This window comes from Mirounga angustirostris, unplaced genomic scaffold (assembly GCF_029215605.1).
Source record: "Mirounga angustirostris isolate CCGP_5_RB_7025 unplaced genomic scaffold, mMirAng1.0.hap1 SCAF_16, whole genome shotgun sequence".
Lineage (NCBI taxonomy): Eukaryota > Metazoa > Chordata > Mammalia > Carnivora > Phocidae > Mirounga > Mirounga angustirostris.
In genome coordinates, this window is record NW_026991724.1 from 58024439 (window position 1) to 58050758 (window position 26320).

Below are 26320 nucleotides of genomic sequence, written 5' to 3' on the forward strand. Positions count from 1 at the left end.
TGGTTTCAGAAGTAGAAGTAAGCGGTTCATCACTTACATATAACACCCAGTGCTCATCACAACAGCACAACCAGCCCTTCTTAATACCCATCACCCATTTAGCCCATCCCCCGCCCACCTCCCCTCCAGCAACTCTCAGTTTGTTCTCTATAGTTGGGTCTGTTTTACAGTTTGTCTCTCTCTCTCTTTTTATTTTCCCCAATGTTCATCTGTTTTGTTTCTCAAATTCCACATGAGTGAAATCATATGGTATTTATCTTTCTCTGACTTATTTCACTTCGCATGATACACTCTAGCTCCATCCACATCACTGCAAATGGCAAGATTTTTCTTTTTTTTTTTTAAGATTTTATTTATTTATTTGACAGAGAGATAGAGAGAGAGCGCACAAGTAGGCAGAGAGGCAGGCAGAGGGAGAGGGAGAAAAGCAGGCTCTCCGCTGGGCAGGGAGCCCGATGCGGGGCTCGATCCCAGGACCCTGGGATCATGACCCAAACCGAAGGCAGACGCTTAATGACTGAGCCACCCAGGTGCCCCAAGATTTCTTTCTTTTTGATGGCTGAGTTAATATTCCATTGTGTGTGTGTGTGTGTGTATGTATATATACACATATATCCTATATATGTGTATATATAGGATGAGGGAACAGAAGGCAAGCTGAGGACAAAGCAGACGCTGACACCCACCCCCACCCCCGCATTGGATATATGTAACATTCCTCAGGCACTCCTGGCTACCCTAAAGGAAAAACAAACAGTCAACTTATAGAGATCACAATCCTGCAAGACCTGAGTCTCCCTCAGTTTACAAATGTCTTAGCAATCTACAAGAACAAAGTATTTCTATCAATAACCTAGCTTCCAGAAGGAAATGTAGATACAATAATTAAATGTCCTTATAACCTACAGCCCATTGACAGATACTTGAAGCAGGCAGAGTGTGATGTTCCCCCAGGAAGTTCCCAACTATCTTCATTGTAATGCCTTGCTAGAGGGAAAAACAACCTTAACTTGACAGTGGTGAGGCCTGTGAGTCTTAACAATGAAAATCCTTTTGAAAACCTCCCTTTTCCTCACTAACCCCCAACCCCGTAGTATATAATCAGCCACCCCTCGCAACCCTGGTGCAACTGCTCTTTCTGCCCACGGGTCCTGTCCCCGTGCTTTAATAAACCACCATTTTGCACCAAAGACGTCTCAAGAATTTTCTTGGTCATCGGCTCCGGACTCCACACCACTGAACCTCACTTATATTCCAAAACCACATCATATACACCACATCTTCTTTATCCATTCTTCAGTCAATGGACATTTGGGCTCTTTCCATAACCTGGCTATTGTTGATAGTGCTGCTATAAACATCAGGGTGCATGTCCCCCTTCGAATTAGTTTTTTTTTTTTTTTTTTTGGTATCCTTTGGGGAAATACCTAGTAGCGCAATTGCTGGGCTGTCCGGTAGTTCTATTTTTAACTTTGTGAGTACCCTCCATACTGTTTTCCAGAGTGGCTGCACCAGTTTGCATTCCCACCAATAGTGTAAGAGTGTTCCCCTTTCTCCGCATCTTTGCCAACATCTGTTGTTTCCTGTGTTAGAACACATCAATTTTTAAAATTCATCCATTCAACATCTATTTATTGAGTACCCACTTTGTCCCAGGAAGTGTTCTCAACAGAAGTAAAACAAACATGGAGCATACACTTTAGCAAGAGAGTTAGACAGTAAGCAGATAAATGAGTAAATATATAACCTAACAAGTATAATGGCAACCACAAAGCATGATGATAGGACATTACACTAGATAGTGCTGTTTTCTCATTATATACTAAAGGAAGATCACTTTAGTTTTCAGTCCCCATTGCAAATGTTGCTTACATCCTATCAGCTGAATTTGGGCACTTTATTTTTCTACAGAAATGCAGACCCAAGGAGTTTAACCCATGCATGCTGGGGTTTGCAGTAGCTGCCAGGAGATTAGTTGTTCTTTGATGGTAGCTTGAAAAAGGGCAAGGAGTAAGGGTAAGAGAGGGTAGTCTGGATGGTGGAAGAAAGGAGGAGGCTTTTTTTTTTCTCCATTTCTAACCCCCAGCACTGCCTCCTGCCATGGGGCCACATAGGAGGGCTTCTTAATCCAACCCAACTGTGAAAGTTTGGGTCCGTCCTCTGCCTAAGATTCCCCAGGACACTCGACTTTTTGAATCTGCAATTTTATACTTTCATCAAATTGAGAAAATTTTGGTGATTATTTCTTCAATTTCTTCCTCCTTTGGTAACTCTCTGGTGCTTTCAGGTAAGTGTTTTTCATATTTTGTGCAGAGTTTATATTTTTATCTGTAGAATTGGCCCAGAGAGTTCTAGTGAAAGATGCCAGAAGCTCTGGAGGGTAGACCAAGATGTTGGAGTAGGAGAATGTAATGAATTCCAACCCAAATGCTTCCTGTAGTTTTCCAATAACAAATAACAGTACACAATCCTCTCTGGTTCATATATCCTCACAAATCTGAGCATCTCTGACCCCAGACATGAATGACACTTACCAGGCATCCACACCGCACCAACAGGAGGGTCAGCTGGCCAAGACCCGAGATAGAAGTATACTAACAATTTGCTCAGTGTTCAGGATTTTGAGCCCAACAGCAGCATTTTGTTCAAATTACTTGTGGCCATCAATAATTTTGACATTGTAATTACTTAGAAGTGGACTAAAGAATGCTTTCTGATACAGGAAGATGTTCACCATATAATGGAGAAAGATGTTACGGAGATTATGTACCATATACTCCCATTTTTCGAAATCGTTTATTTAGGGATAGAAATCTCAACGAGGGTGTGAAAGGAAAAAAATGTTTTTAAAGATTTTGTTTATTTGAGAGAGAGAACACGAGCAGGGGGAGGGGCAGAGGCCAAGGGAGAAGCAGGCTCCCCGCAGAGCAGGGAGCCCGATGCGGGGCTCGATCCCGGGACCCTGGATCATGACCTGAGCCGAAGGCAGACGCTTAACCGACTGAGCCACCCAGGCGCCCATCTTTTCTCCATTTCCATTCTTTCATTCGTTTCCCCAAAGCAAGCCTTCTAGGCCTAATTCTTTTTCTTAGGCCCCCACAGCGGGGACCGTCTCCACTGTCGGGGTGGGGGCGGGACGGGGTTCAAGCCCAGCAGTCTGGCGGCAGAGACATCGCCTCATCACTGCCTCTCAACAGTAAGGATAGTGACGACGCCCCCGTTGGGCAGGAGGGACAGTTACTAATTTGCTGTCGTCCCTTCGGGGATAGGACACCTTCGGGGTTCCCGGTCGCTGTTCCTCCCGTCGCAGAACAGCACAGGAAGAAAACCACGCTCCCTCGGACAGGCTCGAGGGCCGCGCTCGGAGCCACTCCACGCTCACACGGACACGGCGTCCCCTCGAAAGGCCGCCCGCAGCGCCGTCGTCTCGCACCTGCCACCGGGTAACTAGGGACGCCTCCGGTCTCCAGGCGAAGGGAGGGGGAGCGCGCCTTCTCAGCGCCTGCGCACACGCCCGCCCAGCTCCGCCACGCCCCTGACCCCTAGGCCACGCCCCCGAGCCCCGCGGTATTCAATCGCAGGCACGCACGCTCCGGCGCTCGGGCTCCTCCTCCCGTTTTCTACAGCCCAAGGACACGCCCCCTCCGCTGAGCCCCGCCCCGCCCCGCCCCGCCCGGCCCCTCGTCCCTCGGGCTCCTCCCCCTTACGCCGTCCGCCTCGGGAGGTTCGTCCGCGGCACATTCGGAGCCCGGGCGTTGGCGCCTGCGGCCCTTCGGGTGAGAGGGGCGGTTTCCGGGCGGAGGCGGTGGGCTGTTCCCGCGGGTCGGCAGTCGGAGCGCGGGAGCCGGGCCGGGCAGGCGAGGCGGGCCGCCCTGACCCCGGCGGGGTAGGTCCAACCCGGACGCCGCCGCGGAGCCTTCCCCGCGCCGACTACGTTTCCCAGAGGCCAGCGCGGCGCGGTGCGGTCCTGCCGTCCGAGGGGCGGGTGTGCGGGGCTGCGGCGGCCGCCGGCGGGGCTGGGGGCGGCTGGGGCGGGGCGCGTGCGGGGAGGGGGCGTGTGCGGCAGGCTGGACCCGAGTGGCCGGCGCGCGACCAGGCTGTGCTGGCGGGAGTGTGAGAGAAGTGGTGCGCCTGTGCGTGGAGGGTGAGCTCGTGTGCTCGGCTCCAGGAGAGACTGAGTGGAAGGTGTGGAGTGAGATACCAGACATGTGAAAGGTGTGTGTGTGAGAGAAAGTGTGAGCTGCCGGAGATGGTGGAGGGGGTGTGTGAGAGAAAGTGTGAGCTGCCACATGGAGGTGTGTGTGTGTGAGAGAAAGTGTGAGCTGCCGGAGATGGTGGAGGGGGTGTGTGAGAGAAAGTGTGAGCTGCCACATGGAGGTGTGTGTGTGTGAGAGAAAGTGTGAGCTGCCAGAGATGGTGGAGGGGTGTGTGTGAGAGAAAGTGTGAGCTGCCACATGGAGGTGTGTGTGTGTGAGAGAAAGTGTGAGCTGCCAGAGATGGTGGAGGGGTGTGTGTGAGAGAAAATGTGAGCTGCCAGAGATGGTGGAGGGGTGTGTGTGAGAGAAAGTGTGAGCTGCCACATGGAGGTGTGTGTGTGTGAGAGAAAGTGTGAGCTGCCGGAGATGGTGGAGGGGTGTGTGTGAGAGAAAATGTGAGCTGCCAGAGATGGTGGAGGGGTGTGTGTGAGAGAAAGTGTGAGCTGCCAGAGATGGTGGAGGGGTGTGTGTGAGAGAAAGTGTGAGCTGCCGGAGATGGTGGAGGGGGTGTGTGAGAGAAAGTGTGAGCTGCCACATGGAGGTGTGTGTGTGAGAGAGAAAGTGTGAGCTGCCAGAGATGGTGGAGGGGTGTGTGTGAGAGAAAATGTGAGCTGCCAGAGATGGTGGAGGGGTGTGTGTGAGAGAAAGTGTGAGCTGCCAGAGATGGTGGAGGGGTGTGTGAGAGAAAGTGTGAGCTGCCAGAGATGGTGGGTGTGTGTGAGAGAAAGTGTGAGCTGCCGGAGATGGTGGAGGGGTGTGTGTGAGAGAAAATGTGAGCTGCCAGAGATGGTGGAGGGGTGTGTGTGAGAGAAAGTGTGAGCTGCCAGAGATGGTGGAGGGGTGTGTGTGAGAGAAAGTGTGAGCTGCCGGAGATGGTGGAGGGGGTGTGTGAGAGAAAGTGTGAGCTGCCACATGGAGGTGTGTGTGTGTGAGAGAAAGTGTGAGCTGCCAGAGATGGTGGAGGGGTGTGTGTGAGAGAAAATGTGAGCTGCCAGAGATGGTGGAGGGGTGTGTGTGAGAGAAAGTGTGAGCTGCCACATGGAGGTGTGTGTGTGTGAGAGAAAGTGTGAGCTGCCAGAGATGGTGGAGGGGTGTGTGAGAGAAAGTGTGAGCTGCCAGAGATGGTGGGTGTGTGTGAGAGAAAGTGTGAGCTGCCGGAGATGGTGGAGGGGTGTGTGTGAGAGAAAGTGTGAGCTGCCAGAGATGGTGGGTGTGTGTGAGAGAAAGTGTGAGCTGCCGGAGATGGTGGAGGGGTGTGTGTGAGAGAAAATGTGAGCTGCCAGAGATGGTGGAGGGGTGTGTGTGAGAGAAAGTGTGAGCTGCCAGAGATGGTGGAGGGGTGTGTGTGAGAGAAAGTGTGAGCTGCCGGAGATGGTGGAGGGGGTGTGTGAGAGAAAGTGTGAGCTGCCACATGGAGGTGTGTGTGTGTGAGAGAAAGTGTGAGCTGCCAGAGATGGTGGAGGGGTGTGTGTGAGAGAAAGTGTGAGCTGCCAGAGATGGTGGAGGGGTGTGTGTGAGAGAAAGTGTGAGCTGCCAGAGATGGTGGAGGGGTGTGTGTGAGAGAAAGTGTGAGCTGCCAGAGATGGTGGAGGGGTGTGTGTGAGAGAAAGTGTGAGCTGCCGGAGATGGTGGAGGGGGTGTGTGAGAGAAAGTGTGAGCTGCCACATGGAGGTGTGTGTGTGTGAGAGAAAATGTGAGCTGCCAGAGATGGTGGAGGGGTGTGTGTGAGAGAAAGTGTGAGCTGCCAGAGATGGTGGAGGGGTGTGTGTGAGAGAAAGTGTGAGCTGCCAGAGATGGTGGAGGGGTGTGTGTGAGAGAAAGTGTGAGCTGCCAGAGATGGTGGAGGGGGTGTGTGAGAGAAAGTGTGAGCTGCCAGAGATGGTGGGTGTGTGTGAGAGAAAGTGTGAGCTGCCGGAGATGGTGGAGGGGTGTGTGTGAGAGAAAGTGTGAGCTGCCAGAGATGGTGGAGGGGATGTGTGAGAGAAAGTGTGAGCTGCCAGAGATGGTGGAGGGGGTGTGTGTGAGAGAAAGTGTGAGCTGCCACATGGAGGTGTGTGTGTGTGAGAGAAAGTGTGAGCTGCCAGAGATGGTGGGTGTGTGTGAGAGAAAGTGTGAGCTGCCGGAGATGGTGGAGGGGTGTGTGTGAGAGAAAATGTGAGCTGCCAGAGATGGTGGAGGGGTGTGTGTGAGAGAAAGTGTGAGCTGCCACATGGAGGTGTGTGTGTGTGAGAGAAAGTGTGAGCTGCCAGAGATGGTGGTGGGGTGTGTGTGAAAGTGTGAGCTGCCAGAGATGGTGGGTGTGTGTGAGAGAAAGTGTGAGCTGCCGGAGATGGTGGAGGGGTGTGTGTGAGAGAAAATGTGAGCTGCCAGAGATGGTGGAGGGGTGTGTGTGAGAGAAAGTGTGAGCTGCCAGAGATGGTGGAGGGGTGTGTGTGAGAGAAAGTGTGAGCTGCCAGAGATGGTGGAGGGGTGTGTGTGAGAGAAAATGTGAGCTGCCAGAGATGGTGGAGGGGTGTGTGTGAGAGAAAGTGTGAGCTGCCAGAGATGGTGGAGGGGGTGTGTGAGAGAAAGTGTGAGCTGCCAGAGATGGTGGAGGGGGTGTGTGTGAGAGAAAGTGTGAGCTGCCACATGGAGGTGTGTGTGTGTGAGAGAAAGTGTGAGCTGCCAGAGATGGTGGTGGGGTGTGTGTGAGAGAAAGTGTGAGCTGCCACATGTTGGAGGTGTGTGTGTGTGAGAGTGTGAGCTGCCAGAGATGGTGGAGGGGTGTGTGTGAGAGAAAGTGTGAGCTGCCAGAGATGGTGGAGGGGTGTGTGTGAGAGAAAGTGTGAGCTGCCAGAGATGGTGGAGGGGTGTGTGTGAGAGAAAGTGTGAGCTGCCACATGTTGGAGGTGTGTGTGTGTGAGAGAAAGTGTGAGCTGCCAGAGATGGTGGAGGGGTGTGTGTGAAAGTGTGAGCTGCCAGAGATGGTGGAGGGGTGTGTGTGAGAGAAAGTGTGAGCTGCCACATGGAGGTGTGTGTGTGTGAGAGAAAGTGTGAGCTGCCAGAGATGGTGGTGGGGTGTGTGTGAGAGAAAGTGTGAGCTGCCACATGTTGGAGGTGTGTGTGTGTGAGAGAAAGTGTGAGCTGCCAGAGATGGTGGAGGGGTGTGTGTGAAAGTGTGAGCTGCCAGAGATGGTGGAGGGGTGTGTGTGAGAGAAAGTGTGAGCTGCCACATGTTGGAGGTGTGTGTGTGTGAGAGAAAGTGTGAGCTGCCAGAGATGGTGGTGGGGTGTGTGTGAGAGAAAGTGTGAGCTGCCACATGTTGAAGGTGTGTGTGTGTGAGAGAAAGTGTGAGCTGCCAGAGATGGTGGAGGGGTGTGTGTGAAAGTGTGAGCTGCCAGAGATGGTGGAGGGGTGTGTGTGAGAGAAAGTGTGAGCTGCCACATGTTGGAGGTGTGTGTGTGTGAGAGAAAGTGTGAGCTGCCAGAGATGGTGGTGGGGTGTGTGTGAGAGAAAGTGTGAGCTGCCACATGTTGGAGGTGTGTGTGTGTGAGAGTGTGAGCTGCCAGAGATGGTGGAGGGGTGTGTGTGAGAGAAAGTGTGAGCTGCCAGAGATGGTGGAGGGGTGTGTGTGAGAGAAAGTGTGAGCTGCCACATGGAGATGTGTGTGTGAGAGAAAGTGTGAGCTGCCAGGGATGGTGGGAGGTGTGTGTGTGTGAGATGTCAGAAATGGTGGCAGGTGTGTGTAAGAGAAAGTGTGAGATGTCAGGAGCATGTTGGTGTGAGTGTGTGACTGCAGTGTGTGTGTCTGTCCTATGAGGTATCTGAGTGTGAGAGAGGGCACTGTGTATTTGGTGTGTGTGAGACGTGGGGGAAGGGGGCACAACTACAATGTGAGAGACCAGGATGTGTTTGTGTAGTGGTAAAAAGAAAACCACAGGCCCAATTTGGCACCATTTAGGTCAAGTCCTCAGACAGGCAGTTAATACCCATCCTTTTTTTTTTTTGAAGATTTTATTTATTTATTTGACAGAGAGAGAGATAGTGAGAGCAGGAACACAAGCAGGGGGAATGGGAGAGGGAGAAGCGGGCTTCCCATGGGGCAGGGAGCCCGACGTGGGACTCAATCCCAGGACCCCAGGATCATGACCTGAGCCGAAGGCAGATGCTTAACGACTGAGCCGCCCAGGTGCTCCAGTAGCCGTCCTAATTGCAGTTTCCACCTACCCCAGAAATGGAGTTTTAGCTGACCAGTCAAGAATTTTCTGGATGGCACCAATGAGGTAACATGTCACATGGGCCTTCTCCATTCCCCCAAAGGAAGCTGAGGTAATCTGCGTAAGACCCCTCACAGTCCCACTCAGGGAAAGTTACCTGGCCTGCAACAGTCCTTTCCTTCCTTTTGCTAATAACTTCTTGCCCCACCCTCCTAAAACTGTCTGATTCATGCAACTCCTTGGAGTTCCCCTCTGCTTGCAGGATGGGATGTAGCCCTGTTCTCGAATTGCTGAACAGAACCAATTAGACCTTTACATTTTCCTCGGCTGAATTTTGTTCTTGAAGAGTATCTACGTGTAACAGAAATCCAAGTGTCTTTGAAAGTGTCTATTGAGGGCGCCTGGGTGGCTCAGTTGGTTAAGCGACTGCCTTCGGCTCGGGTCATGATCCTGGAGTCCCGGGATCGAGTCCCGCATCAGGCTCCCTGCTCGGCAGGGAGTCTGCTTCTCCCTCTGACCCTCCTCCCTCTCACGCTCTCTGTCTCAAATAAATAAATAAAATCTTAAAAAAAAAAAAAAAAAAAGTGTCCATTGAGAATGTGTGTGTTTTTGTGTGTGAATGTGGAGTGTGAGAGACCGTCACGTTTGTGTGTGTGGGAGAGAGAGGAAAGCTAGTGACGGGGTTGTGTGTGAGACCAGAGTAAGCAGGACGGAGACCACGTGAACTGGAGATTGTCCCCTGAAGGCTTGCAGATAGAGCCTCTTTTAGGTGGTGGAGTGTGCTTGCATGAGCACGGCAGAGATGAGGGCGCAGTGAGCCATGTTGTGGGTGAGAGAATAAGATTGGGGGTGTGTGTGTGATATTTGTGTGTCACCATGTGTGTTTGTACATGGGCCTCCGAGACCATGGTGTATGTGACTGCATATGATGTGGCTTCCTTTGGGTGCTTGGGATTATGTCCTCTGTGGTCAGGAAGTCGGTGAGATCTTGGGTCAGTGTTTGCGTGTCACACTGTGTGCTTGTAGCTGGCCCGGAGTGACTGAGGTGTATGGGGAGACGACTTGGAAGAACACTAGCTTCTTGATGTGTGTTGGTTTTGGGTATTGTGTGCTGCTGAGGTAAGAATCCTAGAGTAGAATTCCCTGCTCCCAGTTCCAAGAATTCCAGGAAAAAGCAGTAGGTGGGGCGATTGACTAGAGCCCCCGACTGGAGCAGGAGATACCTTCAGTTCTGGGTGACAAAAAGGAAGGGAAGCCAAGGGACTGAAGACAGAGGTGAGACTGAAGGTGGCAGAATCGGATGCTAAATTATGCCAGTGCCCATTGTTCCAGCGTGAGAGGCAGGTGAGGCCTGTGGGGATTTGGGTGGAGAATGATAACCCTGGCTTCTGATGCATTGAGGAGTCAGCTTTTCACATTGTAGACTGTGTCAAAGCATGAAGCAGAGATGCAGGGAGGGAAAGAGCCACCTTTACCTATAAAAATAAGACCAAGAATGGGAAGGCAACTTTTAGGAAAAAGATTAAATTTAGGAACTCAAGCATAAGAGAAACAGAATTATAAGTTACAGTCCTCAGTGGCCATAGGTTGCCTAGAATCTTCCAGTTATTTGGGCAGTGGAATTAAGGAAAGCTGGGAGGAAGAAGGGGAAGACAGACTTTTTAGGCTGATGATTCTGGGAGTGGAGAGCAGGCCTCATCTTCTCACTCCCCTTTCTCTCCCTCCATGCCTGTCCTCTAGGATACTGCTGTTCTCCAAGAGAAGCCAGGAAGGAAAGGTGGAAATGACTGTTGAACTAGTGAAAGCCATATCCCAGGTTAGTTACTTCCATTCTCATCCGTGAAAGGCAGTCTTACTCTTTAGGACTTAGTAATGCTTCTTTTCTTTTGAAAATTCCCTGATTAACAACAGTCTTGACGGGCCTGGTGCCCACTTTTCCCAGAGCACGCTAACGCAAACTGCCTGATGGGTAAGTAAAACTGAGTATGATGAGGCATAGAGCCTCCTCTGAGTCCCCTCTTGCCACTTCATATTTATTTTTTATTTTTATTTATTTATTTTTTAAGATTTTATTTATTTATTTGACAGAGAGAGACATAGTGAGAGCAGGAACACAAGCAGGGGGAGTGGGAGAGGGAGAAGCAGGCTTCCCGCCGAGCAGGGAGCCCGATGTGGGGCTCGATCCCAGGACGCTGGGATCATGACCTGAGCCGAAGGCAGACGCCTAACGACTGAGCCACCCAGGCGCCCCAACCACTTCATATTTAATTCAGTATTGACGCCTGGGAAAAGGTTTGGTTTCTGTTATGTGGAATAGAGGTGTCTTGGAACAAGTGAGTTGGGTTCCAAGTAAAATGCGCATTTGCTGTTCCTCTCTTATTTTTAGAATGCATTAGGAATCATCCTTCTGGCTGAATTTTGTTCAAATCTCTAATTTTATCCTTAAGTTCTTAAATGTTTTTCTTTGTTTACCTTAAAAACCTTATTCTAGTTAATTTTTGCAATTTAAAAAATTTAAATAGGTGATATATATAGTATGAAATTTAAGACATAAAACCTCCCTTTTGCCTTCCAGTTCTTAGGAGACATATATCATCCAGGGTATTCTATTCATACACAGATAGGTTTTTCCCTTCACAGCTTGTGTTTTTTTGGGTCCTGTTTAAGAAATCCTTGTCTACCCCAGGATCTGTAGATACCCAGTTTTCTTCTAAAAGATTTGTTTTACTCCTCATAGTTTTCTGATAAGTTTATATTAGATTTTGGTGATTTTTTTCTGTGAAGATAAGGTTCAAAGTTACATTAAATTTATACATTAAACTTAATTTACATCAAATTGTTACCTTAAATGTTTAACGTATCGTAAGTGAGTCAGGGGTTCATTTTTCTCCCACTTGCCTCTCTAGTTGACCGAGTGGCATTTGTTGAATAACTCATCTCTTTCTTAACTGATTTAGAATGCTCCCTGCATCTTACACTTGATTCTTTTGCTGGACTACATTCAGTTTTGTTTTTTTTTGGTTTTTTTAAAGATATTTATTTATTTATTTGAGAGAGAGAGAGCACTCGAGAGCAAGCAAGGAAAGGAACAGAGGGAGAGGGATAAAGAGACTCCTCGCTGGGCGTGGAGCCCGACTAAGGGCTTGATCCCACGACCCCAAGATCAAGACCTAAGCTGAAATCAAGTGTTGGAGGCTCAACCGACTGAGACACCCAGGTGCCCTAGACTACATTCAGTTTTACTTGTATTTCTGTGTTTTTTAAAAAAATAATATTTATTTATTTATTTATTTGAGATAGAGAGTGCATGAGCAGGTGGGGAGGTGCAGAGGGAGAGAGAGAATCTTAAGTAGACTACATATGGAGCGGGGAGCTGGATGCAGGGCTTGATCTCAGGATGCTGAGATCATGACCTGAGCCAAAATCAAGAGTTGGGCACTGAACTGACTGAGCCACCCAGGCGCCCCCTTGTATTTGTTTTGTTTTGTTTTTTAAAGATTTTATTTATTTATTTGACAGAGAGAGACATAGTGAAAGAGGGAACACAAGCAGGGGGAGTGGGAGAGGGAGAAGCAGGCCTCCTGCAGAGCAGGGAGCACGACGTGGGGCTCGATCCCAGGACCCTGGGATCATGACCCGAGCCGAAGGCAGACGCCTAACCAACTGAGCCACTCAGGCGCCCCTTTGCTGGTTATTTTAAAGTTATTTATTTAACAGATATTTTTTGACCTTGTACATGCCAGGTGGTCTTTTAGATTTTGGCGGAGCAGCAAGAAACGACAAAGACTGTGCCCTTGTGGGGCAGAGGGGGAAAATAGACACAAATAAATGAATTAGTATACATTAAATAGTGAAATGTGCAATCTTTATTTGGAGATACGTTTTCATTTTTCTTGGGTAGATTAACCTGGGAGTGGAATTTCTGGGTCATATGGTCAATTCATATTTAACTTCCTAAGAAATTGCTAAGCTGTTTTTTCAAAGCAGCTGTGCCACTTTACCTCCTCAGCAGCAGTGTATGAGGGTTCCCATTTTTCCATATCCTAAATTTGTTGTCTGTTTTACTAGTTTAATTTTATGGGGCACCTGGGTGGCTCAGTCAGTTAAGCATCTGCCTTTGGCTCAGGTCATGATCTCAGCGTCCTGGGATTGAGCCCCACGTCCGGCTCCCTGCTCGGTGGGGAGTCTGCTTCTCCCGCTCCCCCTACTGCTCCCCCTGCTTGTGCTCTCTCTCTTTCTGTCAAATAAATGAAATCTTAAAAAAAGTAATTTTATTACTCTCTATTAGTTATGTATAGATTTTCTTTTTTCAAAAAAAGATTTTATTTATTTATTTGAGAGAAAGTGCACAGATGGAGACTGAGCAGGGAGCCCGATGCAGGACTCAATCCCAGGACCCTGGGGTCATGATCTGAGCCAAAGGCAGACGCTTAACCGACAGCCACCCAGTGCCCCATGTATAGGTTTTCAAGTACATAAGGTTTTAAGTTCATCTTTTCATAGTTTTTAGTTGTTCTGAATCCTGAACAGAGACTATAGCCTGAAAATTTTGGGGTTTAACATTTGTTAAGGCTTTTGTTGGCCTAGTATAAGATCAGTTTTTGTTTACTGTGTATTGGGGCAAACCAGAAAGCTAAAAACTGCGTTAACCCAGACTCCTTTGCAAATAGGGTTCTATATATGACTTATATATGCCAAGTAGAGACTTCCAATGCAATGTGTGGAAGGTAGAAGTCAGCAACAGGAAGCAGCAGCTAAGTTCAGGGATATAGGATTTTAAAGCCAACATAGTGGCAGAGGGATTTGGTTGTTCTGGGGCAGCTCTGGCTGAAGTTCCTACTGGTCGAATCATAGCATGTTAGGTGCTTATCTGTGGGTGACACTGGAGAATGAGATTTTTGAAAAATACCATCTTGGTCTAATTGGGCTTTTCTCCTGATGTGTAGCTTTTGGTTGTGTAGCATGCAAACTTTGTTCTTTAGTCCTTCTGGAAATCCCATATATTATCTGATACCTTGCACCTTGCAATAAATGTTTTTCTTCTTAAAAAATAATTATAATCTCTTCAAATGCTATAAATTAGAATTTATTTAATTGAATATAAGATTATCGGTAAAAAATAAGAACTAGACATACGTGCATATAAAGATACCTACAGGGGCTCCTGGGTGGCTCAGTCGTTAGGCGTCTGCCTTCGGCTCAGGTCATGATCCGAGGGTCCTGGGATCGAGCCCCGCATTGGGCTCCCTGCTCAGCCAGGAGCCTGCTTCTCCCTCTCCTGCTCCCCCTGCTTGTGTTTCCTATCTAGTTGTCTCTCTCTCTGTGTCAAATAAATAAATAAAATCTTAAAAAAAAAAAAAAAGATACCTACATAAACATTGGGAAAAATCTGATGGTATACATACCAAATAATTAGCCATGAATACCAGGATCACAAGCAATCAAATTTATTTTTCTGTGGGAATAGCCAAAACACCTATTTCCTTACTAGTGACCAAATTATACTAAATATTGGAAAGAATGTGACTACTGCTTGCTTTGATAAATTCATGTGAATGAATTTGGTTTTATAAGAACATGGGAAATGATGGGTATCAGCCAAAATGACAGCCTCAGCTAACTAGAAGGGGCAATCCAGAATTCAGGAAAACCAGTAGCTCACAGTGAATCTGAAAAAAAAAATTTAATACCAGGCGCCTGGCTGGCTCAGTCAGAAGATCATGTAATTTTTTATCTTGGGGTCATGAATTCAAGCCCCTCGTTGGGTGTAGAGATTAAAAATAAACAACAACAACAAATTTTTAATACTTTTATGTGGAAAATAGACTAAACATTTGCTCAAATGTGTATATATCTTCTGAAGTCCCATACGTTAAATATTTTTGTATCATGACTTTGTTCTAAACTTAAGCGTTTACTGTCAAAAAGCAAATTAAGACGTTCTGTGTATAGCTTTGTCTTTATATAGTCAGTTACCAATGTCATTGGTATACAAGGCACTGAGCATGAAGATTTTTCTTTTCGAAGGAAATAAACAAATCTGAATATGAAAAATGCCCATAATATTTTTTTTAAAGATTTTATTTATTCATTTGAGACACAGAGAGAGAGAGAGAGAGAGAGCATGAGCAGGGAGAGAGGCAGAGGGAGAGGGAGAAGCAGACTCCCCGCTGAGCAGGGAGCCCGATGCGGGGCTCGATCCCAGGACGCTGGGATCATGACCTGAGCTGAAGGCAGACGCTTAACCATCTGAGCCACCCAGGCGCCCCATATTTTTAAAAATTTCTTACAACCTGCTGGTGATTATAACTGGACGTTTATTTTTTTCTTAACACATTTAATTCTTTAAGAAACTAAAAATTAGGGGCACTGGGTGGCGCAGTTGGTTAAGCATCCAACTCTTGCTTTTGGCTGAGGTCATGATCTCAGGGTAGTGAGTCTGAGCCCTGCACTGGGCTCTGCACTCACTGTGGAATCTGCTTAAGACTCTAAGACTCTCTCTCTCCCTCCCTCTTCCTTTTCCCCCTCCCCATGCTTGCTCACTTGCTCACTCTCTAAAATAAATAAATCTTTATTTATTTATTTTTTTAAAAGATTTTATTTATTTATTTGAGAGAGAGAGAGTGTGCAAGCAGGGGGAGCGGCAGGGAGAGGGAGAAGTAGACTCCTACTGAGCAAGGAGCCTGACGCGGAACTCGATTCCAGGACCCTGGGATCACGACCCAAGCCGAAGGCAGATGCTCAACCGACTGAGCCATCCAGTCATCCCTAAAAAGATACTTTAAAAATAAGCTAAAAATTTTATTCGGTTTCATTTTGATATTATCATAAGTATATAGGTTTGTTGTATGCAGACTCAATATACAGACTGAATGTGTTGTAGTCTTAATGCTGGGTGATTTCTCATATTACCCAGTTTACTCTGGTATGGCATGGCATGCTAGTTCTTAATGGCATAGCATGAGAAAATTGCATTCTAGTTATATTCATTATTTTTATTGTGTAAGAAAAAATAAAATCAGCCGCATCAGTTCAGTGCCCCTTCCCTTCTGAAACACTAGGATCTCATAGAGTACCATTTGCAAACAATCAATTTAGATAATCTTTTTTGTTTTTAAAGGTTCAACCAGAGGTGTAAGTCATTCCTTGAGGCTCTTATTTACTGCCCTGTGGCCACTGTCCGTATTTCCACATGCCAAGAAATAGGTTAGCATCCTTGCATACAGTGCAATTTAACACTTCAATAACTACCATTTTAGGTTGGAGCTTCATATTATAATGGTTTAATATTTTTTCTCCTCCAAGGGCTATTTTTCACATAAAGTAGAAACAACTTAAAGCTTCAATGTGGAATTATGCATGAAAATGAGCATTGGTTGATCAAGAGTGTATTTGTGTCATTTCAGGACTTGGTGACATTCAAGGATGTGGCAATAGACTTTTCCCAGGAGGAATGGGAATGGCTGAACCCTGCTCAGAGGAATTTGTACAAGAATATGATGTTGGAGAACTATCAGAACCTGGTATCACTGGGTAAGAATATTTTCTCCTCTGCATAATTTAGAATTACATTAGTGACTCTTTACATTTTTATTTATTATTAAAACTTTTTTTAAAAGATTTTATTTATTTGAGAGAGAAAGAGTGATAGAGCACAAGTGGGGTGGAGGAGCAGAGGGAGAGGGAGAAGCAGACTCCCTGCTGAGCTGGGAGCCCGACTCAGGGGCTCGATCCCGGGACCTGGAGATCATGACCTGAGCCGAAGGCAGATGCCCCACCATCTGAGCCACCCAGGTGCCCCAAAAAGATGTGTTTCATGCATGAATGAACAATGCATGCACCATGCTTCTCTGAGAAGCCCCTTTTATCCTGCTTGTGGTTCACTGAGCTTCTTGAAACAAAATGTATGTCTTTCATCAAATTTGAATAATTTTTGGCTTATTTCTTCAAATAATTTTTTCTGCTGTCTCTCTTGGTATTTCAATTACAAGTGTATTAGAACCTTTGATATTATGCCCTAGGTAGCTGAAGATCTGTTCATTATTTAAAATCTTTTTTCTTTGTATGTCAGATTAGATAATTTCTGTTTCTATTGGACTAACTTCAAATTTACTTACTCTTTTTGTGTTTTCTTCACTGTCTTGTTAAGCCAATGTAGTGAATTTTTTAAAAAGATTTATTGATTGGGGCGCCTGGGTGGCTCAGTCAGTTAAGCGGCTGCCTTCGGCTCAGGTCATGATCCCAGGGTCCTGGGATCAAGCCCCGCATCGGGCTCTATGCTCAGCGGGAAGCCTGCTTCTCCCTCTCCCACTCCCCCTACTTGTGTTCCCTCTCTCCTATCTCTCTCTCTGTCAAATAAATGAATAAAATCTTAAAAAATAAAAAATAAAAAAATAAAAAGTTTTATTCATTTATTTGAGAGAGCAAGCATGAGTGGGATGGGAAAGGGAGAGAGAATCTCAAGTAGACTCTGCACTGAGCACGGAGCCTGACGCAGGGCTTGATCCATGACACTGAGATAGGACCTGAGCCAAAACCAAGAGTTGGGTGCTTAACCTGATTGCACCACCGAGACACCCCAATGTAGTGAATTTTTAAATTTCAGATACTATATTTTTCAATTCTAAACTTTCCACTTGGTTCTTTTTTTATAATTTCTATTTCTCTGCTGAGAAATTCTAAGCATATTTTCCTTTACATTTTTGGGTATGGATATAACAGCAGTTGTTTTGTTTTGTTTTGTTTTGTTTTTACCGATTTTATTTATTTGACAGAGAGAGACACAGCGAGAGAGGGAACACGAGCAGAGGGAGTGGGAGAGGGAGAAGCAGGCTTCCTGCTGAGCAGGGAGCCCAGTGCGGGGCTCAATCCCAGGACCCTGGGATCATGACCTGAGCCAAAGGCAGACGCTTAACGACTGAGCCACCCAGGCGTCCCTATTATAGCAGTTTTTAAATCCTGGTCTACTAATTCCAACATCTGTGTTATCACTGGTTAGCTCCTCATTAATTGCTTATTTTTCTGAGTGTGATTAACTTTTCCCTCTTTCTACTTAGGTGTAATAATTTTGGATTTTTATCTCAGACACTATAAATAATAACATTGTAGAGGCTGTAGATTCTGTTATATTTCTCTGAAGAGTTTTTAAAATTTTTTTAATTTTTATTATTATGTTAATCACCATACATTACATCATTAGTTTTTGATGTAGTGTTCCATGATTCATTGTTTGCGTATATCACCCAGTACTCTATGCAGAACGTGCCCTCTTTAATACTTATCACCAGGCTAACCCATCCTCCCACTCCCCTCCCCTCTAGATCCCTCAGTTTGTTTTTCAGAGTCCATCGTCTCTCATGGTTCATCTACCCCTCTGATTTCCCTCCCTTCATTCTTCCCCTCCTGCTATCTTCTTTTTTTTTTTTAACATATAATGTATTATTTGTTTCAGAGGTACAGATCTGTGATTCATCAGTCTTACACAATTCACAGCACTCACCATAGCACATACCCTCCCCAATGTCTATCACCCAGCCACCCCATCCCTCCCACCCCCCACTACTCCAGCAACCCTCAGTTTGTTTCCTGAGATTAAGGATTCCTCATATCAGTGAGGTCATATGATACATGTCTTTCTCTGATTGACTTATTTTGCTCAGCATAACACCCTCCAGTTCTATCCACGTCGTTGAAAATGGCAAGCTTTCATTCCTTTTGATGGCTGCATAATATTCCATTGTGTATATATACCACATTGTTTTGTTTTTTTAAGCAGGCAGTTAACTTGATTCAAACTCCAAACTCTGTCTCTAGGGGCTCTTTACAATACATCACTTACTGGCTGTCTGATGATCCTGTGAAAATGCTGGGCAGAATTTCTGCCCCGAGTCCTTTAGAAAATTGCTTAACTTTCATAAAGTTGACTGTTGGCAGTTCCACTAGACTATGCCAGAAGCTTTATGTAATCTGTCTCTAAAATGTGTTTTACCCTTTGATCTAATCATTCATGTTATGTCATTCCATCAGTATTAAGGAACTGATTTATAGCTCTGAAATACCCAAAACACAGCCAATTTTCATGTCTTTTTTTTTTTTTTGTATGCAGGTCTTTGCATCTCTAAGCCATATATGATCTCTTTATTGGAGCAAGGGAAAGAGCCTTGGGAGATGAAGACAGAGATGACAAGAAGCCCATTCCCAGGTGAGTGTGGGAGAACCAGATAGGGGAATCCTTTCTAGATAATGGCTCAGCTATTTTCAAAGGTGATACTTTCTCCTTTCTTATGCTATTAGAAGCTCTTCTCAAGCCTTCCAAGCCTGAGGAGAAAATTGAAACTTTAGTATGTAGCATCGGCTCCCGAAATGTCTAGATATCTCTTCTCTCTAATAGCTAACTCAGTTTGCAAAAATCTCTATCCAGCTCTTTCCCATCCCTTCTTTCCTTTTGCCATATAGACTTATATAAGCTTCTCTGTTTCTTAAATCTTAACTCCTAAATTGGGTGCTGCTTGAAAATCATAATCTGGGGGTGCCTGGGTGGCTCAGTTGGTTAAGCGACTGCTTCAGCTCAGCTCATGATCCTGGAGTCCCTGGATCGAGTCCCGCATCAGGCTCCCTGCTCAGCAGGGAGTCTGCTTCTCCCTCTGACCCTCCCCCTTCTCATGTACTCTCTCTCTCTCATTCTCACTCTCTCAAATAAATAAATAAATCTTTAAAAAAAAAAATCATAATCTGTCCTGCTTTATATTTTTCTTTGCTTTCCTGTTGCAAATAGGAAAGACCCAGACCTTACCAGCCCCTATGTAACCAGCTCTATCCTACTTCTCTTACCTTATCCTCTATGATTTTTTAGCTTTTTCACTCTACTTTAGTACAGAGTTTTCTAAACTATGTGAGGTATCCAGGTATTCAAGTGTGTTAAAGGTATGCGAACATACAGAATCTCTAAGCCTTGAGAGACCAGGTGCGGCCAGAGGCAGTCTGAGTTCCAAGTTTGGTTGCTTCTGGATCACAAGCAGTATCATTCTTTTGCCTCTGTTTGCCTTACAGATGTTGACGAGTGCCTGACAGTACAGTTGAGAAGCACTGCTTTTACCCATTGGTCACCTTTTCTGAACTCACCAAGCTCTTTACTGATTCAGGCTTGTGCACTTCCTGTTTTCTCTGCCCAGAATGCCCTTCTCTTGGCTGTCTGTCCATGCTTGACTCCTGTCGGCTTTGGCCAGCAAACCCTGAGACAGAGAATGAAAAGACACCTTAGTAGGAGAAAGGGGAGGGCCTGGGGATTGGATGCTCTAGTGGCGGAAGGTCCCGAGCCAGACTCTGCCTCCACCTTTATTGTGAATGTTATCAATACAACAAGGGAATAAGAAAAACAAGAAGGAATGTGAAGCTGTAATAATCAGGACAGTGGTATAGGGAGTATCGTGTGAATAGAACAAGCTGTGCTCATGACCGGCATGTAGACAGGGAGTGCATGGGGTATGTGACCTCCAAAGATAAATGTTTCTCCTAAGTCAAGCATTTACTCCCTGGATGAGTGCATTGAGCCGCAATGAGGATCTGGCTGTTTTCAGTCCAGAAACCTTAAAGGGGGCCCAGTTTTCTGGACACTCCTTCTTTGCTTTTCAACTAGTTTCATCCAGATAAGATTTATTAAATCTTGGGGTGCCTGGGTGGCTCAGATGGTTAAGCATCTGCCTTCAGCTCAGGTCATGATCCCAGGGTCCTGGGATCGAGTCCCGCATTGGGCTCTCTGCTCCTTGGAGCCTGCTTCTCCCTCTGCCTCTCTCTCTCTCTGTCTCTCATGAATAAATAAAATAAAAATCTTAAAAAAAAAAAAAAATCTTATCTAGCTAGGCACTGTGAATTCCCACAGACTCTCAGGCCGGAGCTCAAAAATCATCTCATCAGAGGCCTTCCCTAACCACCTTCTGTAATGAACATTCCCTTATTCCAACCCAATTACTTTCTATCAAGCCACTTATTTTCTTTGTAACATTCAGGAAAGCCTGTAATTAACCTGCTTATGGTTTACATGCTTATTTTCTGCCTCCCCCACTGAACTGAATGTTCACAAAGACAAGGGAATGTTGAAATCATACATGATAATTGTGCCTTTATGAAATTCTTTCACTTCCATAACAGTATTGGATCTTTACATTTTGAGATGATTTGGATCCTAGATTTCCAGGATCCTCCAATTAGCCAAATATTGGAAGAGAAATTAGTCCTGCTTAGACATGCTTTATACTTTGTTGTGTAGGAATCTACCACCTGCCTTAAATAGGGAAATAGAGGAACTTTCCTGATAAGAAGTAATAATTGGCCTTGTGAAGAATAGGAAGGTAGAAGGAAGGGTGATGAAGCCTATACATTTGGTGGGATATTGAGTCACAGTATAGATTCAACTATTATTAAGTGAGTAAGATATCTTAGCATCTGTGTTGAGAAAGGCCAAAAAGATAAGGGACAACCATGGTTTCCCATGGGAGGTTGTAGTGTTGAAGACTATCTTCATGGGAGGAATCCATGATGTACCCAGCTTTCTGTTTTTCTGTCCAGTATTTCTCCCCTCAGTCGTCTGTGTAAGAAAAACTATAGGTGATTGGTTCATTGAACTCTCATGGCCTCAATTCTAGAATTACTGAAGCCTGAGTGTTCGGAAGGAAAGAAGCAGCAGGAAGGGGTAGGAAGCTTGTTAACACTTTTGAGTCCTTCCTTTTTTTTTTTTTTTAAAGATTTTATTTATTTATTTGAGAGAGAGAATGAGAGAGAGAGAGCACATGAGAGGGGGGAGGGTCAGAGGGAGAAGCAGACCCCCTGCTGAGCAAGGAGCCCGATATGGGACTCGATCCCCGGACTCCAGGATCACGACCTGAGCCGAAGGCAGTCGCTTAACCAACTGAGCCACCCAGGCGCCCTTGAGTCCTTCCTAACTGCTTTAGTAGATTTGATCTCTTTCATCTCTGAACTTCTATACTAGTTTTACCTTTTACCACATGGGCTCTGTGGTATTTGGTACTTGATATTCCATATTTTCTTCTCAATTACTTTCTTTGTTGGTCTTACCTTTCTAATCACTTTGTATACTCCTCAAGAACAACTGGTCTTTTATTACATTAGTGTCCATAATGTTTGACACATAGTAGAAAACTGTTTTAGGGAGTATTGGATTAGTCAGTAATTTACTATTACTAATTTACTATTACTAAGAGAGGAAAGGAAAGCACTTTCTCTTTTGCCCTTTCTTGATACCAACCTTTTCCCTGAAATTTTCTCTTAGTATCATCTCTTCAATACAAATTTCTTTATGTATTTATTGAGAACTTATATATGCCTGAGTTTCTGTAATATATGTTAAGTGATTTAGTAGTAGTGTTTAAAGCATATTATTCCTTCCCTGAAGCTTATATTCTAGCTCACAAGGCAAGAAAGGTATTTTAAGTGGCAGTAAAAAAACTTGATAATAGTAATACACACCTACATATCATTATGAAACTAGTTTATTCAAAAAGAGTTATGGCAAAACCCCATTAAGATGTGGACTGGGAAGTGACACTCTTCTTAGGCTGGTGAGAATGAGAAGATGAATGGAAAAATGCCTTACTATGCAACCCGAAGTTCAGGGATCTCTGAGAAATGAAGAGTTTGCTGTATTGAAATATGTAGCAATGGTACATACAAACACTATTTTCTGGTTATGAAAAGATTAGTCTAGGAGTTTACCTAAACCCCAAGGGAAGTCATGAAGCATAAGGTATTTGTGGTTGCTGAGAATCTGTAGAGATTTTTGATCAGCAGTAATTATGTGATGATATTCATATTTAAACAACATTCACCTACCTGTATATGCAAGTCAACTGGAAGTGGGAAAGAATAGAGGAATGGTGTTTAATTTATAGTCTGTTATGTTAATACAGGATAAAATTTAAAAATATTATTATTGGGCGCCTGGGTGGCTCAGATGGTTAAGCATCTGCCTTCGGCTCAGGTCATGATCCCAGGGTCCTGGGATCAGGCCCCACATCGGGCTCCCTGCTCAGCGGGAAGCCTGCTTCTCCCTCTGCCTCTCTCTCTGTCTCTTATGAATAAATAAATAAAATCTTTAAAAAAATATATTATTGTAGCCTACTTCTCTAGGACCTCATTATCCTACATTTAATTCTCTTAATCACCTTCTCCATGTTTCCCTGAGCTCTGAAATCCGCTTGCATATTTTTCAGTTGATGTGGTGGTGCATAATAGATTTTGTGGGATTCCCTATTTTTCAATCACCTTGTCCACATTAAATATTTCCTTTGTTATATCCGATGATAAAGGAAGCACTTGATTTTTGTTATCTTTCAGATTTGGGATCTATATATGAGACACAAGAATTATCTCTGAAGCACTGCATGTATGATGATGTGTTAATGGAGAGAATTGCAGGCTATGGACTTGAGTTTTCCACTTACAGAGAAAATTGGAAATGTGAAGATCTATTTGAGAGGGAGTTGGTAAGTCAAGAGGCATTTATCAGGCAAGAAGTAACCACTCATAAGAAAACCCTTACTAAGGAAATAGATCACAACTATAACAAATCTGGGAAATTTGTCCATCTAGACAATATAGAAGAAAATGTTTATAATCACAGGTCAGGTAAAAAAAGCTTTTCCCAAAATTCCACGGTAGTAAAACACAAAGTCTATGCAGGAAAGAAACTTTTTAAATGTCATGAATGTGAGAAAATGTTTACCCACAGCTCCTCCCTTACTGTTCATCAGAGAATTCATACTGGTGAAAAACCGTATACATGTAAAGAATGTGGGAAGGCCTTTAACCAGAGTCAGCACCTTGTTCAACATCACAGAATACATACTGGAGAGAAGCTCTTTGAATGTAAAGAATGTAGGAAAGCCTTCAGCCAAAATGTGCACCTTATTCAACATCAAAGAATTCATACTGGAGAAAAACCGTATAAGTGTATGGAATGTAGAAAAGCCTTCAGCCAACCTGCCCACCTTGCTCAGCACCAGAGAATTCATACTGGGGAGAAGCCCTATCAATGTAAGGAATGTGGGAAAGCCTTCAGTGACGGCTCATCCTTTGCCCGACATCAGAGATGTCACACTGACAAAAGACCCTATGAATGTATCGAATGTGAGAAAGCCTTCAGGCAGAACACATCCCTTATTCGTCACTGGAGGTATTACCATACTGGAGAGAAACCTTTTGATTGCATCGATTGTGGGAAAGCTTTCAGTGATCACATAGGCCTTATTCAGCATAGGAGAATTCATACTGGAGAGAAACCATATAAATGTAAAGTGTGTGGGAAAACCTTCAGTTATGGCTCATCCCTTACTGTCCATCAGAGAATTCACACAGGAGAGAAACCTTATGAATGTGTTGTCTGTGGGAAGGCCTTCAGCCATCATGCTTCACTCACACAACATCAAAGAGTGCATTCTGGAGAGAAACCTTATGAATGCAAGGAATGTGGGAAAGCCTTTAGACAGAGTATACACCTTGCCATTCATTTGAGAATTCATACTGGTGAAAAACCCTACAAATGTAAAGAATGTGGAAAAGCTTTTAGCATAAGTTCACAGCTGGCTACTCATCAGAGAATTCATACTGGAGAGAAACCTTATGAATGTAAGGAATGTGGTAAAGCTTTCAACCAGAGGGCACACCTTGCCCAACATCATAAAATTCATACAGGAGAGAAACCTTATGAGTGTAATGAATGTGGTAAAGCCTTCAGCCAGACTACCCGCCTTATTCAACATCAGAGAGTTCATACTGGAGAGAAACCCTATAAATGTAGCGAATGTGGAAAGGCTTTTAGCGATAGCTCATCCCGTTCTCAGCATCGGAGACTCCATACCGGCCAAAGGCCCTATGAATGTGTTGAATGTGAGAAGGCATTTAGAACAAAATCATCTCTTATTTGTCATCAAAGATGTCATACTGGGGAGAAACCTTATGAATGTAGTGTGTGTGGTAAAGCCTTTAGCCATCGTCAATCCCTTACAGTTCATCAGAGAATTCATTCTGGAGAAAAGCCTTATGAATGTCAGGAATGTGGGAAAACCTTTAGCCAGATTGGACACCTTAATCTACATAGAAGAATTCATACTGGAGAGAGATCTTATGAATGTAAAGAATGTGGAAAAGTCTTCAGACAAAGTGCACACCTTACTCATCATCAGAAAGTTCATGCTGCAGAGTCATCTCAGGCATTTAGCTCTTCCTCACCCCATATGTCATCAAGCCCCGTGGATATATCTGCTAGATATTTTTGGAATTCGTCCACTTCTTTCAGTTCTCATTGTCCTACTCCAAAACACAGTCATTTCACCTGGACTGTTCCAATATAAAAACTGGTCTTACATCCTGTTTTATTTCCTTCAAGTTCTTTCTTCACACTACTGCCGTGGTGGTCTTTTAAACATGTAAATGTAACTAAACTACTATCTCAAAACCCTGGTTATGAAAATTTAAACTATTTGATGCATATAAAGTGCTTAGCAATAGTGCCTGACCCAGACTAAGTGCTTGGTAAATGTTAAGTCAGTATCATTCAGAGTCTGTTTAAAAATTATGTTTAAAGAGTGAACTCTGGAAAGCAGTATATCAGTACTAGGAGATTATAATAATTTTGGAACTGAAACTACATCTTAAGGTGGATAATGAGGATTAGCATGTGTAGTATTTTTAAGTTTGGCATCAGAGTAACATAGTGGCTTTCTCATGACTCCAGGGCTGTATGCCTTTGTAGGTGCAGAAATTTAGTGTAAACCTGGTACACAGAATATGTTTTAGGAAGTGCCTAGAGCTCTGGATAAGACTGAAACAAAAGAATTAGAATTTACCCAGGAATGTAAGACTATAGCTAATCAAGGCAAAAAAAGAAAAATTCCTTAATATTTAAAACTGAAGCAATAGAGAACTTTAAGAGTCTAGCCATATTTTAAACTGTTTTATTAGAGTATAGAAAAAAAATAAAACATAATACTGTAAAGTATTTGGAATACTTCTTTCATGAGGCTAATTCAGTTCTGATATCAACCCCCTCAAAATGAAATGATAGATTAATTTACTTATGGTTCTATATGGAAAGGAAATTATTAATCTCTTGAAAGAGAACAGAGGTTCTGAATAAATGGAGATTCATACATGTTTGTAGATGGAAGCTTCGATACTGTAAAGATGTCTACATTTACTCAGTTCAGTCATGATAACTGTAGGATATTTTTACATTGACAGTTTTCTTCTGAAAATCACATAGAGTGGTAAGTAGGCAAGCATCATAGGAAATTTTTGGAAAAGATCTTATACCCATGAATTCAGTGGATTGCAAAAGTAGTATTTTAAGTGTCTATTTATTTTTAAGTAATCTCTAGAGCCAGTGTGGGGCTTGAACTCAACCCCAAGATCAAGTCTCATGCTCCTCTGACTGCGCCTGGCAGGAGCCCCACTGAAATGGTATTTTTGATATATTATTGGGGGAGATGGATTATTTAAATGGTGTTTGACAGTTACCCAACTGGAAGTAAAGTCAGAGCCACATTTTACTCCTTACAGAGAAGTTCCCTGAATATGGATTAAAGTTGTAATAGGAAACACAAAATTCTAGAAGAGAATATAGAATATTTCTATCCCTTTGAGTTCAGGAAGACTTGGTAAACTGGACGCAGAGTCTAGAAGCCATGAAGAGAGAGTGACAGGAAGGAGCACGTAAAAGTTTTAGACCCTGTGCATGGTATAAGGCACTATGCAAAGTTAAAAGGCACATGACAGGCTGGGAGATATTTTAAACATATACATATTATGAAGGATATAGCCCTTCTAAAAAGTGCTGTTGAAAAGCAGCAAGGAGGG

The 26320-nt window shown here is 44.4% G+C and overlaps 1 protein-coding gene across 7 annotated transcripts; it reads left to right on the forward strand.

Annotated features, from left to right (window-relative positions):
• The first annotated feature begins 3702 nt into the window (after positions 1–3702).
• LOC123856167 (zinc finger protein 471-like) lies at positions 3703–25300 on the forward strand. 7 transcript variants are annotated; one of them, XM_054511671.2, is made up of 5 exons: positions 3703–3776; positions 10193–10268; positions 15859–15985; positions 18558–18653; positions 22802–25300. In XM_054511671.2, exons 2-5 carry the CDS (start codon positions 10236–10238, stop codon positions 24814–24816), a joined length of 2271 nt encoding a protein of 756 aa, XP_054367646.1. In that variant the 5' UTR covers positions 3703–3776; positions 10193–10235; the 3' UTR covers positions 24817–25300. The 7 variants fall into 7 exon arrangements, with proteins under 7 accessions (XP_054367646.1, XP_054367648.1, XP_045748297.1 ...); XM_054511673.2 differs by having other exon boundaries at positions 3706–3886; XM_045892341.3 differs by lacking the exon at positions 3703–3776 and adding an exon at positions 7590–9796.
• The last annotated feature ends 1020 nt before the right edge of the window (positions 25301–26320 follow it).

Bases quoted from the DNA above. Each gene is read 5' to 3' on its own strand.
- LOC123856167 (XM_045892340.3), top strand. From the start codon at position 10,122: ATGATTCTGGGAGTGGAGAGCAGGCCTCATCTTCTCACTCCCCTTTCT. The intron at 15,986-18,557 runs GTAAGAATATTT...TTTTGTATGCAG, and splicing joins TCAGAACCTGGTATCACTGG to GTCTTTGCATCTCTAAGCCA. The intron at 18,654-22,801 runs GTGAGTGTGGGA...GTTATCTTTCAG, and splicing joins GACAAGAAGCCCATTCCCAG to ATTTGGGATCTATATATGAG.